General features: G+C 41.0%; 2 protein-coding genes across 4 annotated transcripts in view; one reads left to right on the top strand and one right to left on the bottom strand.

Annotated features, from left to right (window-relative positions):
* The window catches only part of Dnalig3 (DNA ligase 3), a 40,643-nt gene that overhangs the window by 14,968 nt on the left and 161 nt on the right, over positions 1–25,514 (bottom strand). The window contains exons 2-3 of the mRNA XM_076387628.1: positions 10,577–10,895; positions 9,304–9,603 (exon numbers count right to left, since the gene is read on the bottom strand). Of these exons, the coding sequence (XP_076243743.1) occupies positions 9,304–9,603; positions 10,577–10,892 (616 nt within the window). The 5' untranslated portion in view covers positions 10,893–10,895. The remainder of the gene's footprint in view (positions 1–9,303; positions 9,604–10,576; positions 10,896–25,514) is intronic.
* On the top strand, positions 5,119–22,559 carry LOC143184985 (uncharacterized). Of its 3 annotated transcripts, XM_076387634.1 has the most exons (5): positions 5,119–5,523; positions 6,009–6,148; positions 20,183–20,361; positions 20,438–20,642; positions 22,421–22,559. In XM_076387634.1, the coding sequence occupies exons 3-5, from the start codon at positions 20,203–20,205 to the stop codon at positions 22,480–22,482; spliced, it is 426 nt and encodes a 141-aa protein (XP_076243749.1). In that variant the 5' UTR covers positions 5,119–5,523; positions 6,009–6,148; positions 20,183–20,202; the 3' UTR covers positions 22,483–22,559. The 3 variants fall into 3 exon arrangements, with proteins under 3 accessions (XP_076243749.1, XP_076243747.1, XP_076243748.1); XM_076387632.1 differs by lacking the exon at positions 6,009–6,148 and having other exon boundaries at positions 5,122–5,523; XM_076387633.1 differs by lacking the exons at positions 5,119–5,523; positions 6,009–6,148 and adding an exon at positions 14,544–14,695.

The following is a 25,514-nucleotide window of genomic DNA, read 5'->3' as shown; positions in this document are numbered from 1 at the left end:
TTCCCCCGAGTCTTGGGTCGTGTTAAGCCCTGTTCAGAACAGTCAAGTTGCTCGAATCCGAGCGGCCCGAGCGCAAGCAGCTTGGCTAATCTGAACAGGGCTTAAGACTCGGCGACAGCCACCGATCGTTTCTTGGGAACGCGTGCCACGTGCAGGAACGAGCGCTTTCCAGCGGCGATTTTCCAACGAGGGAGGAGTCGCGTCTAAGGGAGGAAGGGAGGAGGTTCTTGACCCAACGGAAGATCATCCTCGAGAATAACTGTGCCAAATCGTGGTGACTTTCCGTTCGGAGTCTGGCAACAATCTATTGAAAAATTCCAGTGCGTTCTACTTACTAGTCGGAGTTTCTTCGTCTCGATTTGCTTATCCTTGAATATGCAGACGAGATCGACTGACGCTGGACTGTTTGGTACCTTACTGTACAGAGCTGGTGAGGTTGCAGATGGAAAAAGTGGGGACCCATATGGTTATGGTGGATAGAATCGTCTGATTTCACAGGCACTTTCAGATATAGCGTCTTATTGGCCAATGTAATCGTAACTGCCAACTAAATTAACGTTTCTCCTATGTATTGAAAATTATTCCTATGTTAAAACGTGTCTCGAGTATAGCTTTACCAGCTCTGCACAGTAGTTCTGTTGTGTAGGGAGATGTACAGGGAGTTTCATGACAGGTGTCGAGAATTTGATATTGTGATTCTGGATGTGAAGATAAGATAGAAATGAAAAAGTTCGAAATTCTATTTGTACACAGCAGGACTAAATAATTGTACTAACCTTGGTGAAAAGTTTTCAGTCAAACATAGCAATATGAAACTGTTTAAAACTGTTTAAAAATATTGTAGCTTTAGAAAATTTTTAAAATTCACCTAATGTTCACATATATCTATCATCAAATATTCATATAATATTCAGAATATTTGTTAGTAACTTCATATTATCTTATTCATATTCATAACTTCATTGCCTGGGGTAGTAAAATGTGACTGACTTGAGACTTACTCTACTAAAGTGGTTGCGCCTGGTCGGCAGTAGAATAAGTCGCCAAGTCAGACACTCTTCGTTCTCCTTTAATACTTCATAACTCGGAAATGAAGCCTCAAACGCAATTTCTTGTCTCTTCATTTTCATTCCATTTTGATATGTAGAATCGTTTTGCATTTTTGAATTTTTGAATTTTTAAATATTTGAATTTTCAAATATCTAAACATTGAAATTACTTTTCACAATATAATCCCAATGTCTCTGTCATACTTCGTCGTCATACTAGCACTATATTAATTGACAGTTAATCACTGTACATATGTATAATAGTCGCTCCAGATTGTTCACATTACCAGGAAGCAAATATCTGTGGTCTAAAGGAAAACGATAAGTCAGCGATTCTAAGAAAGTGTTGCAACTTTCTCGCCTGTATTTCCTCCTCCCCCTGTTTCAATAAAACGAGATCGTGCGCCGATTTAACCACCAAAAACGGGCTCTGTCCGATGATGTTCCTCATCGTCGAAAATAGCGCTGTAATGTCGACGCGCAAATCGCTAATTTCCACCGACGTTGCTGCGCAACAATAACACTGTTCTTTAATTCAGCTTGCAATGCGACGAGCACTGACTTCAACCTGTAAAATTGGACGATGTTTACTTACCGCATGGCAGATCGCACCACCATCCACCGAATTAGATCCTAGTCAAACTATCGGAACGCGATGGATGTGGGCGGCAATGAACATTCTGTGCTTTCGATTTTTCAATCCTTGCAGCATGCGAATAATCGAGGCTTGGATTGTTTGAAAACGTCAATGTCTGAATATTTGAGAATTTTTAAATTTTAAACTGTAGATGTTATACGTGCTACGTAATCAGTATTTGAAAATTTGCATATTTGAATATTTGGGAACGCGGGAATCTAAAATTTAAGAGGTGGTGAATACAAATTTTTTAAGGTTCAGTGTTCGAGTGTTTAAATATTTGTGAGGTTTTGTATTAAGAAAAGTGAATAGTTAGAAATTTGAATATTTGAAAATTTAATTATCTGAATATTTGAATATTTGAACGTTCAAAAATTTGGAAATTGAAGAATTTGAAAACTTTAACACTTGGGCCCGAAGAATCTCCGAAAATTTAAAAGTCTAAAAATCTCTGAAGCTTCAAATTCTGCAAAAAATTCTTTCTCACCAGTGTACACTGCTCCCACCCAAAGTCATCAAGAGTCCTACTGACAGTTTGCACCACCGAAAGCTTCAAGTCGCCAATTTCTAAGGACCCGCGACACCAAAACTGTCTAATATTCGCAATTATCGCTACGTGTCGGATGTCACAGAGTCCTCTCTTTTTCAAAGATTTCGGAAGCACGAGATTCCTGGGTGGATCGAGGAAGCTGCAATCAGGGGCCACTAAACCCTAAAGCTGTCCCGAAAATAGACGAGGCACGACCTATCAGGGCCGCTGGATTTGCTGGCCCGTGTCTGCCAATGTCATCGAAACGCTAGGCGCCACTTGGACCAGTACACATATCATAGAAGAGGATTTTACGAGGGAGCGGGGTCAATCGCTCCGTTGTCGTCGAGTTTGGCAAGCCTCGTTGCGCAACTCCCACCTCCGCTGTCTCACTCTTCCTCTCGGTTTTTTAAACTGACTCCTCTTTTCTTTCATCCATCCCCGCCCTTCCTTATCTGTTTTCCTTCGCGTTTTCGCCATGACTGATATGATTCAAGGCCAGCCGATTTTTAAATTTTCAAACTCCTAACTAGCAGTTTATATGAAAATCGAAAGATACGTAATGAATGGATACGAATAATTTAATTAATTTCCATCATAGAAATTAGTAGATAATTATTGACAAAATTTCTCATTCATAAGCAGAGTTATCTTCTCGTTCTTGGAGCATGCCTTTCAATTTTAGTTTGAAAGTAAATGGGACATGAAATGGAATCCTTTAGTAATTTATTCTACAGAAGTGGGTCTCATTAAACCCTGCAGCAATTCTTTCCCTAATCCCCCTTTATTTGCACCAAAAGAAAAAAGAGAAAAAATTGAAGAACTGAAAACAGAATCTATTTTGCATAACCAATATAAATGGATACGCGATTTTTAACATGAAATGGCGTTGGTTATCATAATCACGAAAGCTCTCGTAGAAAGAAGTATGTGGATGAATTCGAGTACGCAACCTTTGATATCAAAGAGGAAACCAATGCGCGCCAGTTCCTCATTCTACTTTCTTGCTCTCGTTATGAAATTACTGCTTGTCTAAATAGAATTCATCGACAATAATTACACAATGTCTTAATACCATATCTAATTGATAGTAGAACCTTTCTTTCCATATCACAGTGTGTTCATACACCCCAGAATATTTTTCATACAAAGTATATTACGTACTAAGATTAGCAAACTGCAGATTTTTATGCATTTATAGGGAATTTTATATATATATTATGCAAAACTATAGAAATTATTGAAAGATAAATACAGTTTACAATATTTGAAGGGTGAAACAAGTCTTCAATAATATTCGATTTTTCTAAGTTTCTCTATGAAGATAGGAATTTACTAAAATATTTGTTCCTTCAAGAATCATTACTTAAAACAATTTCTTTAATAACTTGAAACCAAAAAATGTTGCTTATGCACAACGTGCCCATACGTTTCTGATGAACCCAAGATGATACCTATCAGAAAACGTCTTCCACGCTATAAACTCATCAGAGCTCTGAGCTCATATCGAAAAACTGTATTATATAATTCATCCTAATGAAATAGAAAAAAAAAAAAAAGAATAAAAAGGAGGCTCGAGAAGCGACTGGTTGATTCGCCAGACGGTTTCCCTTTTCGTTGACCCCCGAAAGCAGTCCCGACACGAATTTATTTATGGACGCCGCTCGTGAACCGATAAACGTCTATCTACGAATTTTCGGCGCGAACCCGCCAGCTACTTTCGGCCCGATGGTCTCGAGATCGCTCGGTTTTCGTTCGCACGCGAGCAAAAAACAACGAGAGGTCAAGACGAGCCGCTTATCGAAACTCCCGCGTCATTCACGCGACCCAACCGATGCTTTCAACTCGATTCGCAATCCGAAATCTCAGGAGTCCCATTGGCACATCTTTGTCGAGTCAAGGGAGCACGACACAAGCTCGTTAATATATTTACTACACAGAAATATGGATGTTTAGTCACCGTTTTGTGATTTATTTACGAAACTATCGATTCAGAAGCGGAAAACTCTGTTCTGAGAACTGAAATCCGAGGATTGAAGCCAGTGACAGGGGACTGAACACTTGGGTATTAATACATTCACTGCGATGTTAAATTCAGTAAAAGTTGTATTAGGTACTTTGCCAGTGACTCTAACTTGAAACAAAAACTCATTTCTGTTCTTCTTTATTTATTGTATAGTGCTTTCCTTTTTCTTGGTAGAATGCTGAAGAAATTGAATAGGTAAACATTCGGATCTTCGAGTATCTGAAGGTTTAAATATTTGAAAATTTAAATATTTGAATGTTTGAATATTTGGAAGTAACTCCAGTATCTCAGAGTTAGTATATAGTTGAAGATTTCAATATCCAAGGCCTGAAATATACTTGAAAACTCCCTTCCCCAAAGCAAGCAAAAAAGAATGACGAAATCCTCGACAATAACCCACAATTAAAAAGGTACCCCTAACCACGCGCTACTCAACCATAAACCTTCATTAAACGCATCCAAATGCGTCCAGTAACTCTCCTTTAACGTCCTCAACAAATTACCGCCAGTTGAACCTTGACGTCTCTCGTTCGGCTAAAACCCATTCCCGATTTACCACGAAACGTCACGAGCTTCCCTCGTTCTTCAGCGTCATCGATGGAATCGGCATCAATGGATCCAGAAAATCCGCGGGAGCTCGGGTAGGGGGCGCCTCGGAAAAATCAGCGAGAAAATCCAAGGGGGTCGACGGAGGGGGGTTGAGGAGCGATCAGCCAACGAATTGGCGAATTAGATGGAGCTGTCGAAGTGGTGGGGGTAGGCATAGAGCGAAGAGATGCCGATAAAGACTCGAACGACCGTGGAGGATGCGAATGGGGAGGCAAGAGGCTCGTGGAGAAAGAGGGAAAGAATGGGAGTGCGTCTGGAGCCAAGCTGGCTGCACGAGAAGGGGCTCGACATCGCGTTTACGAACCGCCGCTTGATTAGGTGGGGACAGCTAAGCTTATAAGACACCAGTGCACAGCCCCCGGGACCAATAGTCGCGAAACGGTGAATGTGTTGCGCGTGTCCACTCTTCAGCATCGCGGAAGACAACAGCTTAATCGGCTAATCGAATCGACCACGCTCCATCGACCCCCGCCGAAAAACGCTACACCGAGCCAGTGGTGATAGAGTGATGACGTAGGGTGGTGATAACCCTGAACAGAGACACTTGTTGCGAGCGTACGACAGAGGCTCAAACCTGCGGAAGACTTCTTTAGAGGAAGCCTGTGGGAACGATTCTACTCCCTGATCTGACGTTTCGAGGAAGAACATCAACTGCGGGGACTTAACGATTGCAGTGAGTAGCCTGTGCTTGGATTTGCTGGAGACTCGAGCAGGAATCAGTGGGGCGTTTGACCATATTTTTGTGCGTCTATTTGGTACCCGTGGGAAAATCTTTTCAACCATATGAGAATAATGTTAAGTTATTTCAAAATATTGTACCTACTTGGGTTTTTTCAGGTGAAATAGTATCCTATCGAATTCAGCTAATATTCATATACATTTTAATTACCTAAATACATTCGTACATTTCAAACATTACAATATTTTTAAATAACTTCTTATTATTCCATTTGTTCGAAAACTTTTTGCCAGAGGAATATTTCTGTGTCCTCGGATTAAAATTATTTTTAAAAAACGAAGTTTTGGTAAAAGTGTAATATGTATGTATTTTTAAAATCGTAGTTACACGTTCATAAGTAGATTTAAATTAAAAAAATAATTCTTCAGCTTATGTATGAAAGCTCCTTTTTATTACATGTATAAATGATTTTAATGCAGGGGAACAGAATCAGGTACAAGTATAGAAATATGGAGAAGGATCCAAGGATGTTTGGTGAGATTGAGAGAGAAGTTACACTTGCTTCGTGATTAATAATATTGACAAAATATTGGTATTTGGCATGTTTTATTTCACAGTGGTAAGTGTTATCTACTCTGGCATATCTCTTCACTGTGAATAATATAGATTTCGCAATTCCTGCTTATGAAATTTTGGTGGGCTTTTATGATGCCCACCTTCTGAAGCTTCTTTTACCTCTGACTATATGTTCATCTGTGATTCTAAGGTAAAATAGTTAAGTCACGTATTTCAAACGAGTTTTGAAACTTTGTCATTCGAAGTTCTGTGATTTACCAATTCTCTATTTTTGAGAGAAAAATGCCTGCATCTGAATATCTTTGCCCCAAAAATACAAGCTGTATCATGTGAATTTTAATTAAGATAGAAACTCCAGTTTTATAAATATTTTTACCATGTACCTAGAAATTTACAATCAGCAACAAAAGTGCTCTCAGAAGCTCTAATCACTTACCATTATTCGAATCCACAAATATACAATCTCCACTCGATACAATCTCGTAATCTAGTATCAGCAACGAGCTCGTATACTACACGAGTCATTTCCCCAATATCTTGTTAAAAGCTGAGAACCTTCGCTGAGAGATCGACAAATGAAAGAACGGTTGAAGAATTCTCCAAATGAAGTCTGTAACGTAGACATAGGTACTGTGTCGAGTATTATCGGAGTTTGGAAGTAGCTATAAATGATCGAAAGGAACGTTGCTCCGTCCACTCTTCTGGAAGCGGAAAATTTCCCGCCGATAGAAGCGCAGAAGAGTGGGTCAGGCGTGTGTGGGGAACAAGAAATATGCGAACCGCGATCTGTGCCGTGTCAGAAGTTAACTCGTTGGTGTTCCATGCGAAAACAATTTCGCGTCGATCGCAGGCGATTAGCACTCAGATTTTCGTTCGCGTTACGCAACACGACTGCCGCTAATCTCCACAGGCTCCCTTGTCTCATTTTTCAGAAGCATCTCTGCTTCTCAAGATCGCGAAATTATTTAACAGACACTGGACGATCCGCTTTGCTCTGAGTAGGGATATTTCTGGACTAAAATATGACATTGAACTCATGAGGCAGCTGCCACTTAAAAGCCTATATAACTTTGGTAATTTTTAGAATTTCGAAATATGCTTCTAGCTTTCTATTCCTCAAAGATGAAAGAAGTGAAAAATAAAAAATAAAATAAAATTTAGAGAAACTCTAGATCAGAATCTTCTTAAATCATAAACCTAATTATTCTGAAAATATGACTCAAGTACTACTTGTGCCATGAGAAGTCCCCTGGATAGCTTTTCCTTTAATTCTTTCCAAGAAACTTCTCATGGGACACGAGTAGCATTTGAGTCACACGAGAAGTCCTCTCGATAGCATTGCCTGCAAAGCTCTCCAGAGGACTTCTCATAGAACACATACAGTCTCTACTGCTTGAGACAAGTGATGAATTCGAGACCCCTTGAAATTATCCCTAATCTCTTTGCCCTCCAAAGCTGGAATCAGAGTGTCCTCTACACAGCCCTGTCCACCCAACTAAAAACGACAAAAATTGAAGAAAAAGTGAATTCTACCGAAGTGTCCCGATTCAGGCCACTCAGCCATCCCGTAAAAATCTTCCATTCGCGAGCATCTGCATGGGCGATTGATTAATGGTTTCCTTGGGTCCGATCCCAGTATCGTATTTGCCCGAGCAGGCGGAAAAAGACAGAGGGGGACAGGAAAAGGCCAAAGGGCGAGCGGAGGGTGAGGCAGAAAAGTCGTCAGGAGACACGGGTGCGAAAAGGGGCGGGGAAAACGCGAGTGTGTTTACGCGGGAAGCATCGACGATAGTCCATTGATAGAACTGCTCTTCGGCAAGTGTATCTTTTCTGACTTCACTGTGGACCCAATCGAGTCTCTCCAGATACCTCGTGTCCGTGAGTAGAGGCGCACACGACCGACAATTTTGTCGGTTTTACTGAAGGCTGATTACAGACTGAACAATACTTCTTTCTCTATCCAGTGAGAAGGCGATCGATGTATAAAATTCTGCTAAGGCTGTAACTGGGCTGACTAAAAGTTAGACTGACGAACTCAGTCGTGCGTGCCTAGGCTAGTCTTCGTCCTCCTCTTCAGGAATTCATCCTGACGAATTCTGTATTGTTTGTGAGCGTCAAGCACTTAGAATTATATTGTACCTCAGGAGAGTTTAGAGTTTCTTCTTGGTTTTTGATCAAAATTGTATTGTGAAGCTTGGAATCGAGATATTTACATACTAGGTACTTGGATGTTTGCCTCTCACGTGTGTGCTTCTTCAATCTCCATTTCGCAAACCAGCGACAGAATCCTCGCGAATGCTCAGAACCAACAGACACAAATACTGTCAACCACATTTCGTCAGACTCCTCCCCCCTCCTTTTTCTCTTATCAAGGTCACAGAGCATCGATAATCGCCAAAGTTATCAGACCATTGCGCGCAGATGTACCCGATTAGAAGTCAGAGTCGTTTGTTTGTTTTGACGTGGTCCATGCCCCCTCTCCTTTCGTGTCCCCTGGAAAAGTACCTTCTCCCGCGACCTCTGACCCCCGAGCCCCGTTTCCTTCAAGGTTTCGCAAGGAGCGAATCGGAGGTCGAGGCGTAGGTCCGTCTCGGGACAATTGGGGCGGGAGCTCTCGCCAATTGAGATTCGATCGGCGATATTTGATTCGCCAGAGAGCTCCGCGTATCTCCGCTGACAATTCGCCGAGCGAGGAAAACCTTGACCCCTTGAGAACGTTACGAAATTCGGTCGAGACGCGTCGGCTCGACTCGTTCGCGCCCAAACCAGGCGGCGAGACTTGGCGGGGAACTTTGAACGCGGGCTAGGCTGCCGAGAAATCGAAGTCGAAGTTTCAGTTTCGGCGCGAAAGTTTGAATCGAGCGGGTTGCAATGTTCGAAATGTATTCTTGTAGATTTTTATGTGCATGGAGGGATGAAAATGTAGGAGAGTCTGCTGGAAGGAAAGACTGCTTGGCAGCAGAGAGATAAGAAACTGAAGAGCTCGATACAGGAACTAGTTCGATACAGAAGATACAGAAACAGCTTTGTTTTTTAGCAGAAACGACTCTTTTTAGCGATTTGTATATATTTTAATATTCACTAGCTTATTGGTAATACTGCAACATTTTTTTTTTTTAATAGAGCAGATGAGTTTTTGTACTGAGCTCTTCAGTTAAAGTAATTGCTTTAATTACAAATGCTTTTTCGTCGACTCACCCCCTTCAGATCCTCTAGTCAGCATCCTCTTAACAACAGCCGTCTTATCAGTATAGGCATCGACATTAGCCACATTCTCGCACAGCCGCTGAAATTCTAGAAACGAGTCGTCCCTGCTCGAACGTCCTTTCTTTCCCTGACCAGACTCCTCTTTCTTCGAACTAGACGCTTCAGAGGACGCTGAATCTTCCTTCTTGGTCTTCTTCGACTTCTTACTAGCACCCTCAGCTTCTTCAGCGGTCTTGCGTTTCTTCGGCGAGGCTGAGGCCTTCTCTTTCCCCTTCGGCGTTTTGAACGGAGCTGAAATGGAATGATAGAGATCTCTGTAATTTCTCAACGTCTGATCGCTTCGACCCTGTCGAGCGAGTTTGCTCGCGTCTCGATCGAACGTCTCGATGAACCGAAGAGATCTAAGATTTCTCGAAACCGAGGACTCGCGTAATTAGCAATTACCAAATAATCCGCTCTCTCGCGGAGCTGAAGGTAGGGTCTCAATGTTCTAATCTTTCACGGGTGTAATAATAATCGTGGCGGTTTAACGCCACGTAAATCATCGCCTGCCGATCGCGTTATAGGCGATATTACTCGAAAGATGATTTATGGGGCACAATTTGTACATCCCCGACTTGATTGAACGGCAATTAAAACGTCTCTGTCTGCGCGCCGCGATAAGCAAATGAGCTGTACTTCATCTGTTGAGGTCTGCTTTGATTTCATTATAGTATTGCAGTGTTACCATTAATCCATTAAGGTCTGAAGTTGCGTAAACGCAATGTTGTTGAGGAACGTAAACATAGATATTCTGTGCACTAGTTCAGTGACAATGAGAGGAAAAGACATTTTGTGTTAATGGACACTACAGGGTGGTCAGTATAACTAGAAACCCTCTAATGAGTGTTGGTAGCACTTACAATGTTAACAAGATTTACAATAAATGCTGCCAACACTTAGAAGGTTTTCATTTAAACTGATCACCTCGTATATAGTTTAGTATTATAAATACTTCCATTTTATCAGGTTTCAAAATATTATGGAATCTAGATAAAAAAAGGAGAAACAGCAACGATAAAAAATATTAAACTCTTTGGGATCCTCTTTCATAACACTAAACTAAAGAAATAAAATTCATTAACAGAGAATCGCTAAAAATAAAAATAAAAAAATTGTGAAGTCTTACAAGACAACTTCATCTACTTCTTTTGTTATCACAAATAATCATAGATAGTAAAAAAGGATTTCAGCTTCTTAGAAATATAAAAATATGATTAGTTACCAGAATTCTCGAACTCCTCGATTTTCTTGAGGACCACGGTCCTGTCCTCCTCGCAGAGGTCAGTCCAGCCACTGATATCCTCCTCAGGGTCGTCGATCCTCTTGGTAGTGGCCCTCTGCTTGGCGAACACCTCGAACAAACAAGTGAGATGGTGCCAAGCCTTCATTTTCCCTTCGCTGAAAGGATTCGCGACCAACTTCGCGATCCTCACGGCGTCCTTCTCGATGGGGCACTTGCACTTCTTGCATTTCGCGCGACCTGTTTTCGCGCGTTCCACTGCGAAAGGCTTTTCTTCTTCCCTCTCGTCGTCCGACATCCCCTGCAACGTGATAATCATTGAGGATTAAGAAACAGTAAAGCAATCAGCAAAAAAGAGGAAATTATTAATGGTCTGCGATCCCAATATTCGAAGCACAGTTCTTCCAAGAAGCGTAGCTCGCTAGATGTCAAAATCAAAGTCAATCTCTGCAGAAAATGGTGTCTCATTTCGTTGAATTCTGAGGCGCAAGCTGAGTCTATTAGGAAACTGATTTCGCCTTAGATTCTCTGTGGATCCTGTAACGCGAGAAGGATCAACGAAAAAACAGAATATAACTTAAAACGCGAGGGAAGTTCGAGTCTTCTCGTCTCCCCAAGAGATTACTCTACTTGGAATGAAAAAGAAACAGTCGTCGAGACGAGCGCAGGCTCTTAATCCCGAAAATCTTCGAAGATAGCATCCTGCCTCGCACTACTGTTAATATATATGTATATATCTCCAGACATATCTATAGATCTATCCAGATTTGCCTTCATTAAACATCAAGAAGATCTGATATCAGAGGAGAAGACATGCTCAACCATAATCCATCGATTCCATATTATCTCACTTGTGCAACGAGAATGATACTTGTGGAGATATAATGATCTAATAATGGAATCCCCTTGAAATTACAGTGATGCTCGATCATAACATAATTAGTCAGGATATTCCTACCATTTTTTCTTATTTTTGTACTGGAAGTCTGGTCTGCTGTCTCTGGTCTATTTTCTTGAGAGCAGTTTTTTATGCAGTCTGATAGATTTGTTTATGCCTAAATGTATAGTGGTCAGGCATTGTGTTTCTTTCTAAAAGTAAAGCAAAATCACGGGGCCCTGGTTCCGCCATTTTGCCGGGCGTGTGATCGACTAAGAAGGAGAAGAGGATCGCGGCGATAAGAGGAAGCGGTTAATTGAACGACCGCGATAAGCAGTGGCGAGGGGCTATTATTGTCAATTAACGCGGCGATTGGTTGGCAACGAGGTCGACGCGCAACGAGACGCTGACAAATGATGGCAGAAGGTCGCCGAGCTGCCGATCTCTTGCAAAGCGTCTTCGTATTCAATTTCTTTACTATTGTCCCAGCAAAAAGGATTATATTGTTATAAATGAATTTTCTCGAAATAACGTAGGGACACAAGGATGGAAAACATTGTCGATCTTTCTCCAAGTGCTTTCCTCTTCATCTTTTTCACTAGTGTGAAAGGCAGAAATTTGCATAAACAGCCACTGTCTAATTATAGCAAAAAAGATTGCATCACCTGTGGATTAATAGGTGGTTCACCAAATTTCTCGTGCATGTGCAACAAGTTTTCTCGTGTAAAAGACGATTAAACGAAGCCTAAGCACATTTGCTGCTCCGTCTGACCATACACGCGCCTCTTCTACTTGCGCGCCGAATGTCAAGGCTACTCCACTAGCACGCTATACAGAGTATTCCCAAATATGTGAGATACTTTTGAGGAGAGTTAGACCATGAAAAAAATTTATATGAGCATTGCTCTATATTTTTCTATAAGTTTTACAGTGCAAACCCATAATTCCCCAGTCTAAGAAGCTAGATAGTCACAATTTCGCTATGCTAATATTTAAGTGTTTGATAATATTCCTAAATACCTATTTAGTGAAACTATCAAATATTTCATAAAATTTAGGGTCCCCTCTGACGTTTAGAACACTAATATTTACACCGTGGATCTTTATACATTTATAGGAAACTTCAATATGCAAAAATCTACAGAATCCATATAATATACAAAACTCTGCAAAATATCAAAAATGAAATACACTTTCCATACACTTTACTTTACTTAATTCACTTTATATGACAGTATTTGAAGGGACAAGCGAATTCCTAAGTTATCACTTCTCCAATTCCATTAATAAAAATAAAAATTTGCATAAACGTGCACAGTGTACTCACCTCACTGAAACCACTAACAAATTTTTGGTCACCTACTTTCCTGTTGAAATTCCCTTACCAATCTCTCTCGAAAAACTCGCGTAGGCGGCTCAGCCCACAACAATCGGCTCTCCCGCAGCACGCAAAAAAGGAAAACCGCGAAAACAGTGGCGTCCAGTCGGTATTGTTCGCGAACCAGGCCGATAGGAATCGAGATGTCGAATAAATCAGCGGAACGCGCGACATTTCCATCGCGTCCGAGCTAACGAAGGTACCACTGTCTCTCGATCGATTTTTTATCTGTACTCGCCCGTCACAGCGGTTCCCTTTCCCAAGGGGCGGTCGTTCCTCGCGCCAGGAGCCCTTGGAGATCCGTTTCTAATCGCCCTCCAGATACCACGACGCTCGAGGAAGCTCAGCGGATCGGAAAAGTTGGATCCTTTATCGGCGCGGCGTCGTTGACGTGTCAAAGGGCGACGCCGCGGACGCAGAAGTTGGCGAAATGAGAAAGGGGGCGGCTTGGCGCGTGGGCGTCGAGCTCGAAGCCGATTCTCAGCCGCAAGTTTTGCGAAAGATGTAAGCCAGAAGAGCCCGCGGGAATTAGCGGACGCCATGGATTTACGATCGCAGCTTTCGTAACTGTTACAGCTTCGCAGTCTCTCTGATTGTTTTTTCTTCCTTCTTAGCGATCGATTATTTAAATCGAAATCGATTGTTTAACCTCGGGATGACTCGCCTCTCTCTAGCCTGGCTACCTGAACTGCCCGCTGGAGGATTTACGCGAGCTGCGAACGCTCGAAATATCGCGCGATTATTTTTTTCTTCGGGAGAAAGACTGGCGATGCTGCTGGGGCATGGTCTTCGCCGGGAATTGATTGTTTTGTGGTTATTGGGAGTGATCTCGGGGATCTGAGGGTCTGAGTGAGCTGAGTATAGCGTATCAAATTTAGGGTTTATGGAACAAGTGTCTCCATGTTTTTTTATATATTTTTGTATATTTTTATGGAATTTTGAATCTTTTTACGGAAAGAGGCAGTCAGTGGGCAGACAACGATCAATGTCTTCCTTGTACCCCATACACCCTACAAGCTATCCTTAATTATACCAGCGATTATGAAAGTAGTCTAAGTAAAAAATTCATTAAAAATTATTTTATTAATTGTGTCATATGAAAATTAGCCAAATCACAAACAAAAAGAAGACACAAATCCTACAAAAGAATTTTTCACATAAATTACTTCCATAATCCCCAGCTCAACTAAAACTCAATTGCGTCGAAAAAACAAGAAAGAAAAACGAAGCACGACATCAAAAAATTCCACTCTCAGCAAATGAATTATTCCACATTCTCCATCACTTATTTCTTTCCTATAGAATCTCTAAATATGTGCACATCAATTATTCCACTGCATACTTTTTTCTACAGTGTCTCCAAATATGTATTCTCTTGGTACCACAAGTTCTCCTCCGCAGTAGAGTCAAATAAATAGGGTAAATCAACCCTATCTTAGTTTTCGAAATAGAAGTAACCCTCTCCTTGAACAGTGTACCACATTTTCGGGGCATTGTTTCGAGGCACATTGCGGCAATTAAAAAAAAAATACGCGAGAGAAAAGCCGCTTCGCTGGCGGCACGCGCGCGTGGGCGTCATTGTGGACCTACAGGTGGCACGGGTGGTGGCGGCACGGGTGGTGGAGGCCCAGGGTATAATAGAGGGTGCAACAGCCCTCTCTGCTCACTCTTGGAGCACCGATCGTCCCGCCAAAAGGTCACCGAGGTACGCATACGCGCGGAAGAGCGAAATCAGAGACAGGATTCCAACCCAGTGGCGAACCTCGACTTTTCCCACCTGGGATCTCGTTCGATCGTCCACAGAATTTTCGGAGCAGTCGAGAGCAAGTTTCGAGGGCCCAGCAAGGTAGGAGAGTTGGTCGTCCCAGGGTGTTGTGCGTCGTTTACATCGTCACGTCGGTCCTTTGCATCTTTCATCGATCATCTCACTTTCTACCATAAAGCTTCTCTCTTTCTTTGTCTCTCTTCTACTGTCTCGTTGTTGGACTGGGGAGTTTTATGCAAGTGCAGAATATACAGAGATTGTATGAAAGAAATTTCTTAAAATATGTAGGAAAGTGCTTGCGTGCAAAATAAGTATACGAGGGTTTAATAGAATTTTGAAGGGCTCCGTGTGAAAGACTGATCAGTTCCTTTTATTTAGTAAGAAAGGAGTTTTCTTGAGGATTTTAACGTATTTTAATTATTTATGTGAAGAGGGTAATGGTATACTGGTATAGAAATGAATGTACAAGCATGATATACTAACAAGAATCTGTTTTTCTTTTTTATTCATTTTTTGTATTCAGTAGTTTCTTGTTAATACTGCAAGACTTTTAAAAATGCAGCTGGCCAGTTTGTGCTCAGAGCACTTCTAATTGCACTTTTAGTAGGTATTTATCGATGATATCTAATATATATATTTTGAATTTAGAATTCTTTGTTTATTAAAAAGCTGCACAGATTTTATTACGCATGAACTTTCGCAGACTACTCATTCCTTTCGCAAATTCCTCAAAGAAAACGTGAAACCTCGTCGATCCTCCTAGGAGACGCAGGCCAGAGCAACAGTTGTTCTCTAAATTCAAATAATTCTCGAAGTGAACTTCAGATTTTTGGTACAGAAAACGATCTCAAAATCAACTTCCTCATATTCTGCAAGCTTCTAAAGTGATTTCAAAGCATGAAAATTGAGACAATATTGTACATGTATATCTGTGGCCTGGTGATGTGGCCAGACCACTTCGAACCATTTCGACCCTTCTCCCGTTTTCCAAAAGACAGAAATATTCAAGCAAACTCCCAAAAGATCTGAAACTCGTCACTCGCCTTAAGACAAGTCTCTAGTAACGCTACCAGTCCACTTCAAACCCCTTCATCTCTCATTCCATCTCTCATTCCATCTCTTCTAATTCCTCGAACCCATCACTCGCCTCGATACCCATTCCAAGCCAAGCCACACCGCTAAGGGTACACTTAAAGACATCGCCATCGCAGTCTCGTGACGCTGACGAACCGATTAACTGTCGCGCGTCACTTCCACGGGCACCAGCTATTAATCGTTTTGTTTACCGTCGCGCGAGAATCGACGCAAATCTGGAGCCATGAACCACGACCCCCTGCAAGAGCGAATGGCACGGGGGTTAGGGGTTGAGGCAGACAGATCCAGGCGGATGGCGAAATTCGCGGCAGGATCGGTGCAACACGCTCGATCGGCTCGCGGATCGAGGAAAGGGCAGCTCGAACAATCGGGCGCATTAGCTTCCAGTTTCCTTTTTCTTCTTTTTTAACGATGGACGCTAGAATAAAACGCGATCGACGGCTCATTGTTCGACGAATAAATACGCGCGCTGGTTTATCCGCGCGGAAACGGGCAGTCGAGGGGAAATGGACTGGGAGGATCCGGCTGGGCTATCCTCGAGGATTTGCGGGCCTGTGTTACAGTTTGAATTAGTGGCCGAGATTTTTATTGGCCAGAGTATTCGCCAAAGTGAAATGAAGTCGTAAAGCGCGACGATTTAACGTCGCGGTTCTTGGAAACGTTTTTGCAAGATTAAAGCTTCTTTGGAGAGCACACCTGTTCGAGTGGAGTTGAACATCTTTTTCGGAATTTGGGATTGATGATTATCTGTTGCGAAAGTAGTAGCATTTGGGTCTCAAAACAGAATTAATAAGGGACATTTTAGTGTTATCTTTCGATTTTGATGAAAACTGATGTAAGAGTAGTGCATCGAAAAATGTTAGACATGTATTTCGTTCTTTGCTACTGATGTTCGTGTTTATGGGGTGAGAACCACCATTATTGCTTATAAAAAACACGAATTCTGTATATTTACAATTTGGGGATGGTTTTCACTTCTTAGACATGAATATCAGCAGCATTTTTATTCTCAGAGTGGACTTAGTTGACTCTGGTTCCCTGTCCAGATATGTAACATTGACTATTTATGAGGATCGCTATGAACTAAAATTTTGAAACCGCTTTGTGAATTAAGCAACGAATTTCCTATTATATAATATAAATGATCAATTTTAATCACCATACGTAATTTTGTTCGTTCCTGTAAATCCATTAGAATTAAAGGAAAATTGCATTTCGCTTGGAAATAAATAAATTCCGTCAGATGGTATGGTGTTAATAAAAAGGATTCTAAAAATAATTATTTTAATTATAATAGTAATCTAAATAAATATTTACGTAGGAGTTCAATTTTATATACGGCTGGGTCGTGCTCGAAATTTTTCGTTAAATCAACATGGAAATTATTTTCAATATTGACTGAATACGCCCACGAATCTTATAATAAAAAAGAGATTAAATTTTCGTAAGCGATTCGAATTATGTAAAAGCGTAATTACATTAAATTCAATTTGTCCGACAATATGAATTGGCGCTGGCGTTTCTTGGGTCATTAAGGATTATTCCTTTCGGTGATAAGCTACGTGATCGCGAAGCACGTGCGGAATACACGATGATAAGATTATGCGAGAAATCGCAAACAAGTCAAGACGTACCAATCAGATGCCTCTTTCGAAGATCTGTTCTTCGTTGATTCGAAAGATTTGAAGATTTGGAAACCTATGAATTTTCAAATTTTCGAATATTTGAATTTTCAGATATTCGAATTTTTAAATATACGAATTTTCAAATATTCGAATTTCTAAACGTTCAAATTTCTGAATATTAAAAATTTCAAATAGATAACTTTCAAGATATTCAAGAAACTCTCAAATATTAAATCTCTCAAATATTGAAACTCTCAAATATTGGAACTCTCAAATATTGAAATTCTCAAATATTGGAACTGACAAATATCCAAGTTTTCGAAGATGAAAAATTTCAAATACACAGCTTTCCAGATGTTACAACTTTCAAATACTAAAACCTACAACTATCAACCTATCAAATATTCAGATCTTCAAACTTTCAATTTCTCAAAACCTTCAACTATTCAAAGTGTGAAATTTTAATAAGAACAAGTAGATTAAAATCGTTCATGGGCCACGCTTTCTCTCTCCAGAGAAAAGAAAGGAACAAATCAGTTCATAAGAGGAGATACCAAGGCAATCACGTCTAATTGTCTACAAGGATGACAAATTTGTCTCGTGTAATGATAAATTCGTCTGCTGCCACGCACCGCGATCCCGTATAGGTATAACAAACGAGATTAATGCGTCGGAATCCCGTAATAAACGAATACGTGGGAGCGCGTGGAACAAGGCATTTCGAGCAAGCTCCGTGTTACGCTTTGAGGTTTGACTAATTATGGGACGCCTGCTTCAATTCACCTCCGCTATCTTGGGTTACTCTTGCGTCGCTTTTCCAAGGAAAATCAGAGCCTACCTCGTTTAAAGGTACACCTTGTGCGTGAAACTATACAAGGTGACACAGAAATAGGTGATCCCACTTTGGTACCGATTCTACTCTTCCTAATCCAATCTGAATTACTCAGGATCTCTGGTGTCCACTATTCTTGCATAAATAATAAGAACTTAATAGATTCCTTATGACGAACAGACATATACTACTGACAGTTTTAACATCATTGTGAGTAACATAATCACACTGCAACCGTTTCATCCATTGCCCAACTTCTAGCCTCGCAGTAGGCACCCTAATCCCAGGCGAAATTGATAAAACCTGTGGCAATTTATTGAATCTACCGAGCACTGGCAGTCAGCCTGTTAATCGAGGAACGATTCGCAACACCTCTCATTCAGATCCCAGTTCCCGTTTCGGAGGCCTATCGTCCAGCTCGCGAGACAAGATGAATTGGTGGTTCTGCCACGGATCGTCGTTATTACCGCAGAGAAATATCTCTATTTGCCGCTCATCCATCATTCATTCGAGTCAGGTGCGCGTCGGGAATCGAAAGAACGCGGAGGGGAGAATAATACGAGCCTTGGCCGAAAATCTCGGCGCAGGTCGTGCCGTCGATGATCGACGCGTCTCGAAGAGACCGAAGCTCGATCAACCGAGAGACGGGGGAGAGGGAGGATGTGGGCCTGCGAAAAATACGTTGACGAGGGGGTGGAGAGGGGGCGAGATATCTTCATCCACGTGGATGTTTATTTTCGAGTCGAGCGAGCCATCAAACGTCGATTTATCTCGAGTATCGAGGCCGCGCCAATCCGCAGAGTGGATTTCTCGCTCTCGTTCTCTCCCTTCTGGACCGCCCCAGTCAGCCGTGAACATCGTCGCAAGTAAATTACCTTCGATTCCCTTAACAATCGGTCGTTATCGCGGCCCACCGCTTCCTTGACGACTTGCCTCTGCGTTAACGCCTACTGAATTTCTTTAAGGTCCCTTGAATTCCATTATTTTTACTACTTTGCAAGCACCACAGGGGTTTTGTAAAGGGTTTCCCTGTCCTCATGACCTTGTTCTCATGAGCTTGTCCCCATGGCCCTGTCCCTGTGACCCTGTCCTCATGACCTTGTCCCTATCACCTTGTTTCCATGGACCTGTCTTCGTAACCCTGTACTCATGGCCCTGTCCCTATCACCTTGTCTCCATGGACCTGTCTTCGTAACCCTGTACCGATGGCCCTGTCCCTATGACTCTGTCTCCTGAATTTTTGTAATTAATTTTTCGCGAGTCTAAGGGTACATGCTGCTTGACAGTATTATTTCGAGTTGCTCTCGAACTTTATGAATCTGTACAGGGTGTTCGTCAACAGGTGTCAGGAATTTAAGGGGAGGATTCTATGTGGCAAAGTGAGACGAAAATAAAGGGGGAGGAAATTGTGGTTGAGGTTTTAGTTCCGAGTTGTTAATTGTGGAAGTTGCGCCGAAGTGAAAGGGAGATGTCTGACTCGAAGGCTCATTCTACTTGCCAAGGGCATTAGCCAGGCTAGATGCTGCGATTTCAGTAGAATAAGTCAGTAGAGTACGTTGGATCTTTGATTTAGGGTCAAGGCTCACTGACGAGTTTATAGCGAGAAATGTTTCAATATGTATGAACTTAAATGGGTGATTGGACTTGAGAAATTGAAATGCTTGGAGAGTTAAAGATTCGAGAATATGAAAATCTAAATACTTGGTAATTTAAATATTTAGAAATTTGAGTATTTGAAGATTTGAATGATGTGAAGATTTTGAAATTTAAATATTTGAAATTTAAATACTTGAACATTTGAAAACTTGAAAATTTGAAAATTTAAAAATTCGAATATTTGAAATCTTTAATATTTGAAAATTCCAGTGGTTGGAATCTTCGATACCCATTCGAAAATTTGGAAATCTGAGCATCAGATAGTTCAAAAATTTGAAACCTATATTTCGTCGAACCATCTAAATCTTCCTAAATATCTTTACCACATGAATTTTAACATAGAATAAATTTCTTTTCCAGCGACAAAGAGGATCGAGGGAATGACGGGAAGGTCCAGCTTAAGAAGGACGGGCCTGTGTCTGCTGGCGCTGTTATTGTGCAGCCTTTCGAGCGACAGGAACCTGGTCGTAGGGGAGCCAGAGCCGGTTCCTTCGGAGCTCTTCTACAGGGAGAGTTTCATTAACAACGCGGAGAATCTCGTGAGTATTCTACGCGAGAATCAATCAGACTCCACGAAGAACGATAATTAATAACGATTAAAAATATTTGCCACAGATATTATTGAACAAACTGAAGCAAGTGATCGACGAAAGAAAGGACATGGCATTAGACGAGATGCAGATGATTCAATCGGCGATGGAGGCAGAGGCGAAAGCCAAGGCGAGAGTACCACCTGGGGATTATTCTGCAGAGGAACTTCCGACACCGAATGCTGTTGTGAGTCAGGTACAGCGTTCGGGAAAGCGAACTGCAATTAAATGTGAGTTTTCGTTATTAAATACTACCCCATCTAGCACTATCTTAGCAGTGTCTCATATGAGTACTATTAGTGTGTTAAAAGAAGTCTCGTGAAACGGATAAGAAGCAATGCTTTCCATGAGACTTCTTTTGATATTGGGACAGTACAATACAATACATCTGTGGCTATAAGACAAAACGACTTAAGACACTTTTTTCTTAATTTCTGCTTTGATTGAGTCCTATAAGAGAGTATTTGTATTTTTAGATAAAAAAGTTTCTTCCTTTAAAAAGGGGAAAAAGGAGAATATAAGAAGTGCATAAATTGATCATTTTTATGTATTCGTATGCTAATTTATTTAGGGAAACTTTCATTTAAATAGCTGTTTTTTTCATCCTGTCTTGCATCTGCATTTCTCTACCAACTATCTCTCTTGGCTTAGCCCGCCCACGTTGGCGAAGATGGACTCGAAAAGCCTTCTGATTCCATGGTGGTCACGAAACCAGCTCCCCAAGACCTTAAAAGAAACTTTGCAACGCGTTCTCTCTCCACTCTACGCTCCGAGGAACTTTTGACACTCTTCGCTGAATAGCACTCGCTTCTTTCTGTATTATTAAACAGAGGATACTGAAATAGCACTGAAATGTGAACGTGATTCGCCTGGCTGCGCCCTTTGAGCTCGGGAATCATGAAACTCTGCTTATTATTAGTCCATCCCTGAAAACTACAGCGGTCTGATCCTCTCAATTCAATTTCAAAACCCATAACTTGAACGATTGATCCTCGGATCAATTCGGTTCTCGAGATTCGTTCGTGATCGTCAGCGATCACACGCGTCTCGGAATCTCGATTTAGAGTCTCGATTTAGAAAGAGAAACGCAACTTTGTATCGATTGAGAATTCGCCGATAAAAGGACGGGTAAACCGATCGATTACGCCAATTGACTTTTGATTCGTCTGACGTCAGGCCGACGATTCTTTCGCTGGAAAACGAGGCGACGATCCAGCCTTCGAGTCCCCATTAAGATCGACGCCAGACAAATTCCGACAACCTATTTCGGATTATTCCATTCAAGTTCTGTACTTTGTTGTTACAAAACGCTTGGATTTCGAGAGCTTGTACCGCGGAGGAATATACATACATATAGCAATTAATTGCTAATATCGTCGATTCACTAGAGCGCTGTTCTCCATCCTCTGAGATTGTTCTCTATTCTTGATTACGATAAAGGGGTCCTTTGTTTTTCATGCGTGTAAAAAGCAGCGTAATTGATTATCTGTACTTGGCAGCATTTCGAACTGATAACTGAAAGATGTATTTTAGTACCTACATTAACTCTGAGAATTCACAGAATTCTATAGAAGCCGAAGCCCTATATTACTGTTTTCTGGATTTCATAGAATTCTTCGATAATTAAAGCCGAATTTCACTAATCCCTAGATTTAACAGAATTTTGCAGTGACTGTATCCAAACTTTACAATAGAATTCTACTACAGAATTCTACAATAACTATAACCATATTGTACCATCAGTCCTTTACAAAAACAATTCAGTAAATCATTAAGATGGGATTACACTACAAGTTACGTAACAAAATTATATAACTTCCCAGAAAATAGAAAAGAGATGTATGTATAACATCTTTCTTTCCTGTTTTCTAAACAATTACATAACTTTGTCATATAACATGTAGTGTAAACCTACCTTTATTCTCTAAAACAATAACTAGATCAAAATTGTTATTTTGTGCCTTGCTTAATCCTCATTTCTAATTCAATTTTCTCATTTTGTTTGCAGATATGACCCTATGCCACTTCAAGATCTGCAACATGGGGCGCAAGCGGCAGTTGCATAAGTAGACGGTTAAATAAATAATACAGGAGAATGGTCGAGCCTCTTGCGCGGTGCACCCTCAGCCTCGAAGAAGCGAAGCGAAATCCGCGCGCGGAGAGAATGCAAAGACAGGAGGGAGTCAAAAGAGATCGAAGAGATGGATCAACTCCCCTTGAATCAGAAGAAAACACTTCATTTTAACCAGCCATATTCGATGGAAGGAAGAACCTCTAAAAATTTCATCCTTGACTCCTTTGCAAACTCGATTGGAAACGATCAAAGATTTAGACTCCTGGCTGATGAGCTTCTTCTTTGACAACTCCGATTAACTTTTTAAATAAAACATTGGAATCGAGTCTTGAACACTGACGAAGCAGAGTATGGATCTATCGTTCGATGTAAATAATTGTTACAAGATTGGCGAGTAGATTGTAATATTGAATAGTATTCATTATTGGTTATTGTGGTTTTGGAAAACTGGGAATTGACTCTAAAAATCATCGACACTTTCTGTGAATTGAACTTGAAATTGGGGTCCTAGTTTCAAGTGAATTATCTCGAAATTTGCAAAAATCTACTAGGTGTAATGTACTCCAAATTTTCACTAGATTTGTTACTAGATGATTTATTACTTCCTAGATTTTTCCAGGCAGTCGATTTCTGTGTACTGTACCTTAATAGTAGCTTTAGTTAATTCCAAGAAGAAAATAGAAACAGAGTACCTGCCAATTATGTTCTACTTTCTCGACAAGCACTCCAGACTCTTCTCAATATACAAATTTCTCGCTAAGTCCTTCTTTCAAGTGACACAAAAATTTGCATAGAACGATAAGTCTGTCCCAGCGACAAGGAACAATGAAAAAGAAAGAGAGTGAGGAACGAAGAACGCGCGCGCGCGCCTTTCGCTTTTAGTATTTTCCAGTATAGAATTTGATCGAGTGATCGAGGACACTGCATTCTCTGCATCGAGGACTCTGCACTGCAGAGTCTCGTTCTTTCGAATTCCTCAGAGAGAAAGTGATCTCGATGAGAACACGTGAGCCGATCCTTTGATTCTCCCTTTTCAATCAGTAAACCTGGCCACTCGCGAACTTCTACAAAAACAAAACGAGAGATGAAGCAACCACACAGAACGAATCGATGCTCATTCGCGAGGGAGCAGCATAAGGGAAGGGAAAGAAATAGTTTTGGGAAGAGTGGAGTGTCCTCGACGTGCCATTCGAAATGGCGAATAGGTATTTATTTGTTAGCTTTAAGTGAGAAGGGTGCAAGGGCCGAGGCTCCGATATTCTCGTACACCGTCTTTGAACCGAGAAAAAAAGTCGAAAATAAATAAAAGAAGCAGAATTATTTCATCGCAGATGAGGGAGAGAATGGCTTTTTCTTCGCGCGATGAACACTCGCGGGTACGCCTACCTTCGTGTTAAGAAATTGATTTGCAATTCGCTAGCGAAAATAGTTAGAACCTCTTCGTTGATGGCGCCTTTTTATCTCTACCTGAACGCATACGTTTCGACATTTATCCTCGAGTTAAATATCGAAAGAAGTAAAGGAGATGACAGAAGGAAAAAGAGGACATAGAAGGGGAGGATTTTTCTAAGTAAGATAGTTATTCTGAGATTTATTTTCAAGGTAATCGCCGAGGCTGATAAAGACAGAACAACCATGTAGACTCCGAGAAAAGATGTAAAGACAGAGACAAGTGAAGAGAGGCCGCCTGCACCCTTCGATAAATTATTTATAAACCGTTTCGTAAACATAAACGTAACGCGTTCTTGCGCAGCATCCCCCTTTATGCGCCCCCGACTTATTTATTTAGCTTAAGCGTTATCTACCATTTATCGTCCTACGATTCTAGAATCCGCATATCGACGTTCGCCCCGAGAAACAGTAATTATATTTTGTAAGCTTCGTACGCGATCTATACTGTCGATATATTGTTTTCTACGAATACTTTGCGTTTCACTGTTCATAATTTAAATACACTGTACGTGCACGTCTGTCGTAACTCATTTCTCTGCAACAATTGAAAACCTGCTGCACCAGGATCTCAGACCCTGATCCTTTGGGAAATTGTCGAAAAGTTTATGCCTCGTCTCAACGATGTAACTTTATTGATAATCCCATCGACGTTCACGTTAAAGTAAACAATTTGGTAAGCCCTGAATTCGTCGGCGTCAGCGGGCGGCTCTCTTTCCCTGAATCTACTCGCTTCTCGTCAACGAAATCGCGTGAAAGTTGTTAAAGTGATCGAAGATCGCGAACGTGTACGTAGTCCATAGTTTACGATGGGAAGAATTTATTTTAGCCCCTCAGCGACAGGCTTCTTCCGTATTTTGCTATTTGGTGTACAAACTAATTCGACACCCTGTTTAGAAAAATTTTATCATTTATTTATGAAACAGTATACAAGTTTTAATCGTCGCTATATTCGTCGCTACTTTCCATGACTTCCACCTTTCAGGCAATTGTTGAGTCCCTTGTTTAAAAAAAGAAGAAGAACAGGATTATCTGAGCGCATTGTGTTTGCTAATTTATTGAGAGGTCATGTCATTTCTTTTGACAAATTATACTATGTCAAAATTGTTGTTCCCGTAGAGTAGAGTCATAAGCAATTGAATAGGGCAATGCCAAATTAATTTGTACACCGAGTACTTCACTAGAGAATGCATATATATAAATGCACAGAAATACTGCACAGTGTAAATGCTGTTTAATTGCACAATTTTCGTTTGCACAGTATTTTATAGATAAAAACGATGGTTGAATCTCAAATGAACTTTGAATTTCAAAAATTGAATTTCAAATGAACGAAGAAAGCGCGCGCAACTCGCGTCCCTACCACGTGCTCGGTCACATGACACCATAAACGCACCGTGCAAAACACACACGTGCCGTTACAGAAATTGGAGTATTTTACTTTGTGCTACTTAAATTACCGACGATTGTTGCTTCGCCAGAAGCACACGTTTCACGATTACTTCGAGCAAAAGGATAATCGAATTGGAGCACTCTGGAACTGACATAACCTCAATCTATATTTCAAACCGCTCATTTT

Source organism: Calliopsis andreniformis, chromosome 10 (genome assembly GCF_051401765.1).
Source record: "Calliopsis andreniformis isolate RMS-2024a chromosome 10, iyCalAndr_principal, whole genome shotgun sequence".
In the NCBI taxonomy this organism is placed as follows: Eukaryota; Metazoa; Arthropoda; class Insecta; order Hymenoptera; family Andrenidae; genus Calliopsis; species Calliopsis andreniformis.
The sequence above is the reverse complement of the archived record's forward strand: the minus strand, read 5'-3'. Positions and strand labels throughout refer to the sequence as shown.